The 14,365-nt window shown below is 38.6% G+C and overlaps 1 protein-coding gene across 9 annotated transcripts in view; it reads left to right on the top strand.

Annotated features, from left to right (window-relative positions):
* The window catches only part of KCNMA1 (potassium calcium-activated channel subfamily M alpha 1), a 717,414-nt gene that overhangs the window by 464,662 nt on the left and 238,387 nt on the right, over positions 1 to 14,365 (top strand). For all 9 annotated transcript variants that reach the window (XM_057308339.1, XM_048218924.2, XM_057308341.1 and 6 more), the window contains exon 6: positions 13,701 to 13,776. In XM_057308339.1, coding sequence (XP_057164322.1) covers positions 13,701 to 13,776 — 76 coding nt within the window. The remainder of the gene's footprint in view (positions 1 to 13,700; positions 13,777 to 14,365) is intronic.

The raw sequence follows: 14,365 nt of genomic DNA on the forward strand, positions 1-14,365 counted from the left end.
GGATTTGGTGAAGTTTCTTTGTGGCCTAATACGTGGTCAGTGTTTGCGACTATTCAGTGGTTATTAAAGAATGTGTGTTCCTAGTTTAGTGAGTAATAGATGTGTCTGCCTATCCATTCTGGTAAATACATACAAGTATGTATAGGATATCCCAAGGAATTAAATGTTAAGCAAGTATTCTTTATTTGTGCTTATTTTTTGGCTAGTTTCTGGAAAAGAAACATTAACACCTCCCATTGTGCTGTGGCATTGCCAATGTTTTTTGTTTGTTTGATGTATTCTTGTGATTTTGTGTTCTGTATCTCAAAGGTGTATTCTTAGGTGTGTGAAGTTTTTTTCATCGTTACACATTCTTGGCGGATGTTCCTTTTATCAATATGAGGTATTGCTCTTTATTTCTTTCATAATTTTTCACAGTAGCTGTCACTTTAGTACCATTATCACTTTACATGCCTCTTTTTTTGGTCAGCATTTGTCTGGTACATATTTTTCAGCTTTTCATTTCTAACTTTTCTTTATATTTTGTTTTTAGTGTATTTCTTACAAAGAGCATGCATCTGGAATGTGTTATTGGTGTTTTTCTACTATCTGAAAGTCTTTGTCTTTTAATAGATGAATTTAACTCGTTTGATTTTGTTGTGATGACTAATATGATGGGCTGTTTTTGCTGTTACAATAGTATTTTCTAATTAATATGCTTTTCTTTGGTTTCTTTTTTCACAATTCTTTTCCTCTAGTTGGACTGATCAAATTCTTTTGTTCTTTTTTCCCCTCTAAGATTTCGAATTTATAATTCCAAATATATTCTCAAGTTTTTGATACACAAATTTAAAATTTTCGCTTAATGTGTATAATTAATAGTATCTTCCCCTTGGGGTGCCTACCTGGCTCAGTTGGAAGAGCACATGACTCTTGATCTTGGGGTCGTGAATTCGAGTCCCATGTTGAGTGTAGAAATTGCTTAAAATAAATAAACATTAAAAAATCGTACCTTCCCCACAAGAGAGATGACAACTTTAGCTCACCTTTCTTACCTCCACTGCTGCCCCCCCCCCCAATATCTCTATCTTCCATGTAGTATCATCCAGAGATTTTAATTTGCGGGTCATTGCTATTATTTATTATGTTTTATAATATTCATCAACACATAAACTTATCAATTGCTTTTAACTCTTTTCCCCCATTCGTTCTTGTATCTCACTTCTTTTGGATTAATTTTTTTCTGGCTGGCTAAATATATCTTTCTTGGTTCAAAATGATTTCTCCTGAGAATTATGAAGATACTCTTCCATTGTTTCCTTTCATCGAGTGCAGCCAAGGGAATTGTAACAATAATTTGAGGGGCTTATATCTTTACTTACATTGATTCTGAAATGTCTCCATGATATGTCTAGATTTGGGTCTTTGAAAATTCAACCTGCTGGACACTTAACAGACCTCTCCAATTTGAGAATGCAGGTCATTCTTTTGGCCTGGGAAACTTGATTGTAATATTATTTTGAATTTTTCCTGCTTCTAATTGCCTTTATTTTCTCTTCCTGGAAATTCATTTAATAATATATAATAATATATATTCTTTGTATATTATATATAACTATGTGTGTATTTATGTAATTATATATATTATGTATATGTATAATTATATGTATACACACTCACACACACATAGTTACCCTATATGTTATGCAAATGTGAAATTAGGTTTCTCAGCTCTGCCAAGTTAAATTCCAACTGAATATCCACTTTTTATTTGCCAACATTTTGTGCTTTTCTCTTACATGCTATAGTCTCTTCCCTTCTTTTTGTCCTCAGGGGATTCTAGCATTACTTTAGTGAGGTTTTGAGAGGGGTCAGAAATAAAGCATTCCGTTCAATCTGCTATGTTTAACTAGAACTATTATTGGTTTCGTCAGAACCAGATTATTATTTTAATCACTGATGAATTATATATATTTTAATCTACTGATGAATTATATATATTGGTATTTTATATATATTGAATATATATTGGTATTTTATGTAGACTCGTGGCATTTCTAACATTAGTGAAATTATTTTATTTTATTTTTGTGCTTTGAAAAGTCAATTTTTTTGTACCAGATAGGTATCTATTTTATAAAACAACTTTAGTCATTTTCTCTCTTTTTTGTATTATGGGATAATTTAGAATTTCAGTGAAATGTAAATGTTTTAAAGAATTTAATAATAAATTACATGGTTGCCAACTCTTTGAAGGGAAGGTATTAGTAAATTTTTCTATTTATGTATCAATTATTATTCTACAACTATTTCCCTTTTTGGTCATAGCAACTTTTAAGGCTTACATTTCTTGGAAAGTCACCCCCTATTACTGAGGCTTTCAGTTTTATTACTACAGAACTGTGCATGATTTTTTTCTATTTGCATCTTTATTGGATCAGCCAGTACTTCATTTTATGTTGTTTGATTGTTGTTGTTTGTCCCTGTAAATTTTTTAAATCACTTTTAATCTTTATTGGTTTTCTGATTATTCACTTATAAACACTAAAATAGAAATCTTCTACCTCTTCATGTTATTAAGATGACTTTTTCGTAAGATCTTGAGCTAAATGCATTTTTTTAAAGATTTATTTATTTTGGGAGAGAGAGAGCACGTGTGGGTACAGGGTGGGATGGGGAAGGGTGGAGGAAGAGGGAGAGAGAATCTCAGGTAGATTCCGTGCTGAGCAGGGAGACTGGCACTGTGGCTGGATCTCACAACCCCGAGATCACGACCTGAGTGGAAATCAAGAGTTGGACGCTCAACTGACTGAGCCACCAGGCGCCTCACGCTGAATCCATTTTTTGCAGGTAGTCTCTTATTATACTATAGATTTCTTCTAACTTATAGTTAACAAGTATGCTCTTTAAAATTAATTTAATATAAGTAGAGACGGAACATGCTTGGTGGGTATCTTAGTGATTTTAGATTACTCAAGTGATTACTTAGGTAGAGGAAATTTGCTAACTATTTGAGAAAAAAATAAAGCTTCACTCCATGAGCATACTATTGACCAAAATAAATAAATACATCAAGATAGATTAACTAGGTTAAAAGAAGAAACAATCCTAAACTAGTGGTTCCCAAATGCGGCTTTAGAATCATCAGGGGAGTTTAAAAAGTCTGACACCTAGGTTGTACCCCAGACCAATTAAATCTGAATGTGTGGGAGTGGGAGGCAGGTATTTGTATTGTTTTAAAATCCCTGGGAGATTGTATTGGCAGCAAAGTCTGAGAACCGCTGCCCTGCAGCTTTGTTTTCTCAAAGTGTGGTCTCCGACCAAGAGCATCTGCACCGTGCTGGACTGGTTACCTATGCGGAGTACCAGGCCCCATCTCAGGCCCTGAATCAGAACCTGAATGTTAACAAATCCTCGGTGATCTGTGTGCATGTGGAATTTGAATATTGGGTGTCTATTTTTTTTTTTTTAAAGATTTTATTTGTTTACTTGATAGAGCACAAGCAGGGGGAGTGGGAGAAGGAGAAGCAGGCTCCCCACTGAGCAGGGAGCCCCATGTGGGGCTCAATCCCAGGACCCTGGGATCATGACCTTAGCAGAAGGCAGACTCTTAACCGACTGAGCCACCCAGGCGCCCCTGAAGAGTGGGTCTCTAAGGCAGGTGTAGCAAACTAGCTCCTTGGACTATTTATTTGAATAAAACTTTATTGGAATGCAGACATGCCCATTCATTTACATACATTTACAAAAGCCACACCCATTCATTTACATATATTTACAGCAGAGTGGGAAGTTGTGAGAGATCCTAAAATATTTGCTATCTGCCCATTTACGGAAAAAGTTTCCAATGCTTCTCAACCTTTATGGCTCCTTACAATCAATCATCTCAGAGCTTAGAACTCCCTCTGCCTGGTTGTACCCAGGCTCCTGAAGTCAGAATAGATGCAGTTACCAGTAATTCTTAAAACTTCCCAGGTGTTTGAAATGTGCAGCCAAGGTTCAGAACCACTGCCTTAAACATATAAAGAGGAAAGGTTGATGCATTTAAAAAATCTGTTTTTATGTTGGAGGTGGCCATTGTTGAATTTTAACAAAAAGAAACAGTGATGGAAGACTGATGTATCAGACCATGTAACAAACTTTAGAATCTGAAAAGAAAAAAAGAGAAAACCCCGCCTTAAGCAAAATTTTAGACTTAGAAAAATCCTTTAAATGATATTAAAAGGAGAGTGACGAACTTGGGAGATAATAGGGAGCATAATGTCCACAGCACAATAAAGCCCAGATATATATATTTAAAATTTTTATTTATTTATTTTAGAAAGAGAGAGAGCATGAGTGAGGGGAGGGACAGAGGGAGAGAGAATCCTCAAGAAGACCCCTGCTGAGTGCAGAGCCCGTGGTTGGGCTTGATCCCAGGACTCTGAGATCATGACCTGAGCCAAAATCTAGAGCTGGCCACCTAACCAACTGAGTCACTCAGGTACCCCAACAAAGCCCAGATATATTAATAAGATGAAGACACAGGCCATCTGGCAAATGCCACCATAAAGCACTTTAAAGAAGAAAATGAAATGACTAGTAATTATGTGAAAAATAATTAACTTCATTTATTGACATAGAAAAGAAACTTAAAGTAGTGATGTGCTTCTATTTGGGGTCTTTCCAATGGTGAGGCCCGCTTTCCGTCCCATCATCCCTCCCTCCTTGCCTTCTTTCCTTTATCCCAGTACTCAGCCTGGTGGGGATGTGGGCAGATGACCATTTACATACCAGTAGAAATGCAAATTGCTAGCAGACTTTGGCAAGAGAATCTGTGTAAAAGTGCTGACTTGAGCACCGATGTCTGCAGTTGGAACTGACTGGCCCAAGTCTGTGCCAGGGCAGCATTTACAAGCTTGGGCTTTGTGCAGGTAGACAAATTTGGGTTGAGACCTGGCTCTGTTGCTTACAAACTATGTGCTGGACACACTGTCTAGTCTATTTTCTTCTGTTGTATTTTCTTCTCTTTGTACTTATATTTTCTTCTGTTGTCAACTATAGTTAGAGGTTTTGGCGTGCAAGAAGTAATTAATAGCAGACAATCAATAATAATAGATTTCATCATTGTGAACATCATAATTTCACCCATATTGTGAAATAACAATAATGCTATGTACTGTGAGTGAGTGTGTGTGAGTGTGGGTGTGGTGTGTGTAGTGTGTGTATGTCTTTCTGGAGTTTCTGTTTGTCTTGTTGATGTTTCTGTTGAGCTGTATACAATCCTATGCTTTTAAATTCTATGGCTTCATATGATGAAATTACCATTTATTGAGTACCTCCAACGTGCCTGCACGTATTGTCAGAATACTTATTCTTCTGGTACATAATCTCCAGGGTACTTTTTTTAAGTTGAAGTAGAGTTGACACGTGTTAGTTTCAGGTGTACAACATAGTGATTTGACAATTATATACATCATGAAATGCTCACCATGAGAAATGTAGTTACCATCTGTCTTCATACAAAGTTATTACCCTGTACTTTTCATCCCCATGACTTATTTATGTTATAACTAGAAGTTTATACCACTTAATCTCCTTCACCTATTTCTGCAATCCCCCCACCAGCCTCTCCTCTGGCAGCTACCAGTTTGTTCTCTGTATTTATGAGTCTGTTTCTGTTTGTTTGCTTTGTTTTTTAGGTTCTGTGTATAAGAGAAGTTATGTAGTATTTGTCTTTTTCTGTCGGACTTATTTCACTTAGCATAATACTCCCTACATCCATCCATGTTGTCATGAATGGCAAGATTTCATTCTTTTTGATGGCTGACTAATATTCCATTGTATTTATACACACACACACACACACACACACACACACACACCCCACATCTTCTTTATCCATTCATCTATGAATGGATACTTCAGTTGCTTCCATATTCCATATTTTAAATAATCCTGGAATAAACATATGGGTGCATGTATCTTTTCAAATTAGTGTTTTCTTTTCTTTGGGTGAATACCCAGAAATGGAATTACTGGATCAAATGGTATTTCTGTTTTTGAGGAAACTCCACACTGTTTTCCACAGTACCTACACTATTTTACATTTCCATCAACAGTGCAAGAAGGTTCCCTTTTTTCCATATTCTTGATAATGCTTGTTATTTCTTGTATTTTTTGATTCTAGCCGTTCTGCCAGGTGTCAGGTGGTATCTCATTGTGGTTTTGATTTATATTTCCCTAATGATCAGTGATGTTCAGCATCTTTTCATGTGTGTATTGGCCATCTATATGTCTTCTTTGGGAAAAAAATATCTAATTAGGTACTCTGCTCATTTTTAAGTCAGATTATTTGTTTTCTTGGGTGTTTAGTTAAATGAGTTCTTTATATATTTTGGATATTAACCCCTTTCAGATATATCACCTGCAAATATCTTCTCCCTTTGAGGAGGTTGTTTTTTTGTTCTGTTGATGGTTTCTTTTGCTGTGTAAAAGCTTCTTAGTTTGATATAGTCCCAATTGTTTATTTTTGCTTTTGTTTCCCTTGCCTGGGGAGACATATCCAGAAAAATATGGCTACCAAGAGATTACTGCCTATGTTTTCTTCTAGGAGTTTTATGGTTTCAAGTTTCACATTTTAGTCTTTAATCAATTTTGAGTTTATTTTTGTGTATGGTATAAAAAATGGTCCAGTTTTATTCCTTTGCATGTAGCTGCCCAGTTTTCCTAGCAGCATTTATTGAAGAGACTGTCTTTTCCCTGTTGTATATTCTTACTTCCTTTGTTGTAGATTAATTGACCATATATGCATGGATTTATTTCTGGGCTCTCTATTCTGTTCCATTGATCTCTGTGTCTGTTTTTGTGCTGGTATCATACTATTGTGATTACCATAACTTTGTGGTATATCTTGAAATCAGGGATTGTGATACCTCCAACTTTGCTCTTCTTTCTCAAGATTGCTTTGGCTATTTGGGTCTCTTGTGGTGCCATACAAATTTTAGAATTATTTGTTCTAGTTCTGTGAAAAATACTGTTCGTGTTTTGATAAGGATTGCACTGAACTGTAAATTGCTTTGGGTAGGATGGGCAGTTTAATAATATTAATTTTTCTAATCCATGAGCATGGACTATCTTTCCATTTATTTGTGTTGTCTTCAATTCCTTTCATTAATATCTTGTAGTTTTCAGAGTAAAGGTCTTCCACCTCCTTGATTAAATATATTCCTAGATATTTTATTATTTTTTATACAATTGTAAATGGGATTGTTTTCTTAGTTTCTCTTTCTGCTATTTCATTAGAAGTATATAGAAACACAACAGATGTCTGTATATTGATTTTGTATCCTATAACTTTACTGAATTCATTTATCAGTTCTAATAGATTTTTAATGAAGTCTTTAGGGTTGCCTATGTATAGTAGTATGTCATCTGTAAATAGCGACAGTTTTACTCCCCCTTCCCAATTTGGATGACTTTTATTTCCTTTTCTTGCCTGATTGCTATGGCTAGGACTTCCAGTACTATGTTAAATAAAAGTGATGAGAGTAGACATCCTTGTCATCATCCTGATCTTAGAGGAAAAGCTTTCAGCTTTTCATGATTGAGTATCATGTTAGTTGTGGGTTTGTCATTTATAGCCTTTATTATGATGAGATATTTCCTCTCTGTACCTACTTTGTAGAGAGCTTTTATCATGAATTGATGTTGAATTTTTTCAAATGTTTTTTCTGCATCTTTTGAGATGATCATACCAGTTTTTTAAAAAGATTTTATTTATTTATTTGACAGAGAGAGAGGCAGTGAGAGAGGGAACACAAGCAGAGGGAGTGGGAGAGGGAGAAGCAGGCTTCTGCTGAGCAGGTAGCCTGATGCGGGGCTTGATCCCAGAGCGCTGGGATCATGACCTGAGCTGAAAGCAGATGCTTAATGACTGAGCCACCCAGGTGCCCCGATCATACATTTTTATCTTCCATTTTGTTAATGTGGTGTATCATATTGATCGATTTGTAGATATTGAACCATCCTTGGAATAAATCCCACTTGATCATGAGAAATGATCCTTTTTGTATTTTTAAATATTTTGTTGAGGACTTTTGCATCTAGGTTCATCAGGGATATTGGTATGTGATTTTCTTTTTTTATAGTATCTTTGTTTGGTTTTGGTGTCAGGGTAATGCTGACCTAGTAGAATGAATTTGGAACCATTTTTTTTTTTATTTTTTTTAATACCTTGCAAAAGATATTTATTAACTCTTCTTTAATGTTTGGAAAAATTCATCTGTAAAGCCATCTGGTCCTGGACTTCTGTTTATTGGGAGTTTTTTGATTAATGATTGAATTTTGTTACCAGTAATCAGTCTCTTCTGATTTTCTATTTCTTCACTATTTATTCTTAGAAGACTATATGTTTCTTGGAATTTATCCATTTATCTTAGGTTGTCCAATTTGTTGGCATATAATTTTTCATAGTAATATACAATTCTTTGTATTTCTGTGATATTGGTTGTAATTTTTCCTCTTCCTTTTTTTGTTAAAGTTTATTTATTTATTTTTTAGTAATCTCTACACCCAATGGGGAGTTCAAACTCATGACCCCAAGATCAAGAGTTGCATGCTTTTCTAACTGAGCCAACTAGGCTCCCCCTCTTCATTTTTTATTTTATTTATTTGCATTGTCTCTCTCTCTCTCAATGAGTCTGACTAAAGTTTATCAATTTTGTATATCTTTTCAAATAACCAGCTCTTAAGTTTCATTGATCTTTTCTATTTTTCTATTTAGTCTCTATTTTATCTATTTCCACTCTGATCTTTATTATTTTCTTTCTTAGACTAATTTTGGGCTTTTTTGTTCTTCTTTTTCTAGTTCCTTTAGGTGTAAGGTTTGATTGTTTATTTGAGATTTTTTTTGTTTCTTGAGACAGGCCTGTATGGCTCTATACTTCCCTCTTAGAACTGCTTTTGCAGCATCCCAAAGATTTTGAACGTTTGTGTCTTCAGGGTATGACCTGAGAAATGAAGGTACTAAGACTGGGTGGAGAGCTCCAGCTCTGATACAGTTGCGGCAGAGGCTTCAGCCAATGCCATGTAGAGCTCTACAGCTGGATGGCTCTTTAGGGTTGTCCCGAATGGAGGCAGGGCAGCCAGTCTTTGTTCCCAAATCTATTGGTCACTGGGGGCCATCCCTGGCAAGGGTTTAACCTTAGGTGGGACCTCTTCCGGAGTCAGGGAAAAATAAAGATCTCTCTGGGCACCTGGGTGGCTCAGTTGGTTAGGTGATTGCCTTTGACTCAGGTCGTGATTCCAGGGCCCTGGGATTGAATCCCGCATTGGGCTCCTTGCTCAGCAAGGAGCCTGGTTCTCCCTCTGCCTGCCGCTCCCCCTGCTTGTGCTCTTTCTCTCTCTCTCTCTGACAAATAAATAAAATCTTAAAAAAAAGAATAAAGATCCCTGAAGAAAGGACCTGGGCTGTGCCTCACAATATTCACTACAGCCCATGTGTGTTATTCACGGAATATAGCCTCAGATAGAATATTGAAGTGTTTATTTAGGATTCCTGTAGTTTATCGTTAGTGTGATGAGCTTGCCTTCCCCCCCAATGTGTGGGGTACCTGTGTCCAGGTAATTCCAGCTTTCTAAACCAATGCAGAGTACAGAAAATGAGAGAACAGTCTATTTTGATTAGTTGATGATATAATAGAGAAGTTACTCTTTCTTGATATTTAAAGGAGCTCACTCGAACTCATCTGGATCTTTGTGGGGGCATAAATCATGGTTTTTGGTACACATACATTTTCTTCTTTACAACTCGGTCATAGTCATTTTATATTTTTCCTAGAATATTTTATTTCAGAGATTTTAAGTTACAGGGAATAAATGATAAGAATACAGTATTATAAAGCAAAGAAGATGAATGATTTGTCAATTAGGCATTGCCCATCCCACCTCTCCCTTTTCTTGGTCTCTTCTATGTAATTTGAGTTGCTGTCTGTACTTCTTTAGGGCCTCTCTGGGTGCCGCAGAGTGACTGTTGGTAAGGATGTCCTAAGGGTGTCAGCCCTCACCTGTCAGGTGAGCCTTCAGCGCTCGGGGCCTTTTTCTTCAGGAAACCCTGGGGGAGGGGGTGTCTCAGAGATCTAAATGCAGAGTGTGTACGCTTTAACTCTCTGCTCATTTTTTTTCAAAAGGCTGATTCATTTATTCAATTCAAGTGGGTATTTATCGAGCACTCACCTTATGCCAGGCACGAATTAGGTATATGAAATCAAGCCATGAGCAAAGCCGACTCCAGTTCTTTCCCTCTTCGAGCTGATGTATAGACAAGGAGTCGGAAAGTAAGTCACAGGTAAATAAGGCACCAGTGCTTCCTCATGCCGGGCGGAAAACTAAAGTGAGTACAAGGAGTAAGAATTGGGAGGTGGAGAGGGAGGGGGCTTGCGGTTTGAGTAGGGTAGCCAGGGCAGCTCTCACTGAGATGTCGGCATGAAGGACACATCTGCAGGAGGTGTGCGTGCCTCCTGGGGCCATGCGGGGAGGAGAGCAGCATGTGCGGGACCCCGGGGCAGGAGCGCGTCTATACTGGCAGAGATGGGTCCTGGAGGAAGGCAGCCAGGAAAGAAGGAGAATAATGTCAGGAACAGGAGGAGGCCATCAGATCCAAAAGGAAATGGGGTGGCATTGCTGTAGGTCCTTGGAGGACTTTGGCTTTTACTCTGTGTGAAATGGGGACACTGGAGGATTTTGAGCAGAGAAGAGGCGTTGATCTATTTCACTTTTTACCGGGTTCATTCTGGCTGCTGTGCTGAGAACGGGCCAGCAGGGTCCGGGAGCTGAAGGATACATGCTTCAGATGACCATTTCTCCAGACGGTTTGGCTTGACCGAAGGATAAAATGCAGACTGCTTTCTTTTAGCCCACGTAGAACTTTGTTTACTCATCTGTATTAATGAAAGGCAGTGCCATGAAAATGACCCGCACAAGGCAGTCAGATAAAAGCCCACCGTCGTTCAGTCCATGAGAATGTTCCTGCATCACCTGGGGTCGCTTTCTCCAGGACACAGTTCTTTTCTGTCTCCATCCTGGGAAAAACTGTTTTCCTGAGAACCAGCTTGTTTTTCTCTCCTGTTCCTTGTAATCTTCTGGTGTCTCCCTGCTTTTTTATTGACCAAGTGCTCAGAGCTACAGCTATGGTTCACCTCCAGCGAGAGTACAGGACCTGCGGCTGCTGCATTCACTGTGCTTCCTACCCTGATTTCCATACGTCTCCTTTACAAGGGAAGCTTTTAGTCCATTATATTTTTGTGAGTCACTTTAAAATGTGGGAAGCTGCAGACAAATAATGGAGGATGCCAACAGTATCACCTACGGTGAGAAAGAAAGAAATCCAGTTCAAAGTTTGGGTCATTTGTGTTCTATTTTGTTTCCATAAATGAAACACACACACACACACACACACACAGGATTTTCAGGCTGAAACCGTTAACGGCTGATACATCACTGAAGCACCCTTCTGTGTGCTGACTGGTTTCGGCGCCGCTGGTCTTCTACCTCAAGTTTCTAAATGTGTTGCTTTATCTCCCAGCGGTGTGTGCAGATGATGCTGGACTGAGACCAGCCATCCGGGCTGGGCTGGCTGCTTAGGACCAACAGTACAGTTTATTAAAAATATGCCTCCCAGCTTCTGCTACTCATTCTGATTTAATAAGGCTTGAGAACTTGGAAAATATTTTGCACAAACAATATATTTTCTGGGATCCTGGGTTTTTGAAGACTTTTTTTTGTGTTGTCTTTATTGCTGAACAAGCGCTTGATGGGCATAAAAGTCTTGGGCCAGATTCTTCTCATTTTAGGATTCTGAGTGTTGCCCATTGTCATTTATACCTACCATCACATCATCTAGTCTTTGTGGCATTCATGGTGACCCTCTCCCCACTTTGTTTTTTATGTTAATACTTAAAATTTGAAGAAAAGAAAAGGCAGATACTTCTTGGCCTGAGTTTCTAAGAGCAGGTCATTCATTTGCCTCTTAATCTCGAGTCCTTTCTTCCTTTCTAGAAAGTTCTTTTCGGTTATGTCTGGACCATTACTTATGATCTCCAGGTTGTTTGTACTTCCCTTTGGAACATGTTTTATTCATAGGTTGGATTTCTGTGATCTCCCCTCCATTTCCATTTTCTTAGGTTTCATCCTTCTTTTCCCCTTTTCCTTATGTTCTCTGTGTTCTGGGATTACTTCTTGGTTTTGTTCTCTGCAGCGTTCGGCTGTGTTAAGTGAACCTTTCATCAGTTCTGTTAGGACTGTGTTTCGGCTCCTGGGCCTTCAGTTAATCAACATCCCTTCTCATCTTTGCGCTTTCTGGTTTAATAAAAGTAATATAAATATCATTTGGCAAAGAAGGCCAACGTCTTCTGAGAAAATCGTCTGTTCATGGAGGTAAATCCTTTTTAGATGAGAAATTTCCCTTTTGAGCTATTATTCCTTTCTCCCTCTTGTGCAGTGGGATCCCCCCCCCCCCCAGGCTTTGTGTTAGTGCTTCCTTGTGCCCTAATGCTTGAAGAAGGCGAAATCTAACTGGGTCCAATGTGGAGCTGGTTTCCAAAGGTGGAAACCTTCCCATCTGTCTCCTCTCCTTGATGCATCGCGGTGACTCCCCCAGCTTCTTCCCACCACTTCCTGCCTCACCGACTGGGGCCAGAATAAAGTCTCACCCCTGGCTAAGAGCTGCCTGTGCACAATTTAGCCCACTCTGTGCTTAGCACTACACTTGCACGTGGGGGCGCTTGACAAAATGCTTTCTGAAAATCTGTAAAAGAAAATCCCCTTAGCAAAGGTGTGATATTGAAACTATCTCAAGGCTGTGATAATCAGTATTTTGTAAGTAGTTCTCTTACATGATGGCCAAGCATGAAAGCCCCATGAGTCACTCAGAATGTTTTTGACTCATGAATTTGATCTCAATAGAAATATATTTTACCCCGGGCTATTAAAACACAACAGTAACTTATATTTTCTCCAATCCTGGGTTGTATCTTCCTTCCCAGTACCCGTCTCTCTTCTGCTGTCTAGAAATGCTGGCTCTTGATTTCCATGCAGCAGAGTTGCCAATTGAGAAAGGACATTAATCTTGATGCTTAGTAAAAGTGGAAACATATACGTTTTGGATTCTGAAGTTATGGGGTGTAAGATCTTACCAATCTGTTTTTTTTTTTTTTTTCCCCGACTGGGAGAAGAATATAGAACTTTTCTAGAAAACAGATCACACTGTGGGCTGTACTCTTCATTTTGTCAGCTGAAGATAAAGTGTAAAAAAAATAAATAAATAAAAATCAAAGACATTAGGTTATCTGATTTGTTTGTAATCTGCTTTTAGCATAAAAGTTACCCTGCCCTATTCCCAGCATTTTTTCAGAAACAAAATCCTCTCCAAAGTGTAGATAACTTAGAAACAGTGCTTTAAATCTGAGATGAGCAAAGGAGAAGCCTAATTTAACTGGGTTTCCCCACTAGACCTTCCTCCGCGGTGGCTCAAAACAGGCCTCCTTTAATGAGAAAGTTTACCAGGGGAGATGAAACCAGTCAAGAATCAGGATGAAGGACTATGTCCAAGGTGCCGGATGGTTTAATCTTCTGCAAGAACTTCATATCCCTTCAACCCTGGCCGCTGGAGATCAAATGGCAGAGTGTGAACATTAAAACCACGCGGTGAGAATAATGTGTCTCTATTTCATTTCTCTTTCCAGGTTTGAGATTTTTAAGAGCTCTCAGACTGATACAGTTTTCAGAAATTTTGCAGTTTCTGAATATCCTTAAAACAAGGTAAGATGTTCTTATTCACGTTTTTCCCTCGTTCTGGCCCCCATTGCCAAGCTGTAAATATCAGGTGTTTTTGTTTTCATCACCGTAAGGTGAGAGAGTTCTGTTAGTCTCAGAAAGAGTGATCTAACCCAGAGATCTGGAGAAAGCCCGGAGCGAGGCTTGGGTTGCTCTCTTCTGCAGGGCTGGGGACTGTCTGGTAAACAGAGAAACAGCTGTGCACGGGGGGGGAAGGGGACAGTTTTGGGGGCTGTGTGGGTTGCTTGGAAATGGGCCACAGCGTCCTGGAGAGATCGGTGCCCAGTGGATGAGGGATCGAGCAGCTCATTGACTGGGAAGTCCTTGCTCCCGGGTTCTAAATCGCCCCTTTATTACATCACTAAATAAGAAATTGAACCTGAATGTAAAAGCCATGGAAGCAGTGCTCTTTGAGAGGCAATCACAAACCTCATACGGCAAACAGAAAATCATTTCATTTCAAAGTACATTTCAGATGTTCACTTTATAGGCAAGGTAGTCCCTGGGGCTTGCTCTGCGAATTGCCTTTTGGGGAATACCTAAAAACCTCCCGCCGAATGCACCAGGACTACTT

Source organism: Ursus arctos, unplaced genomic scaffold (assembly GCF_023065955.2).
Source record: "Ursus arctos isolate Adak ecotype North America unplaced genomic scaffold, UrsArc2.0 scaffold_7, whole genome shotgun sequence".
Taxonomy (NCBI): Eukaryota; Metazoa; Chordata; class Mammalia; order Carnivora; family Ursidae; genus Ursus; species Ursus arctos.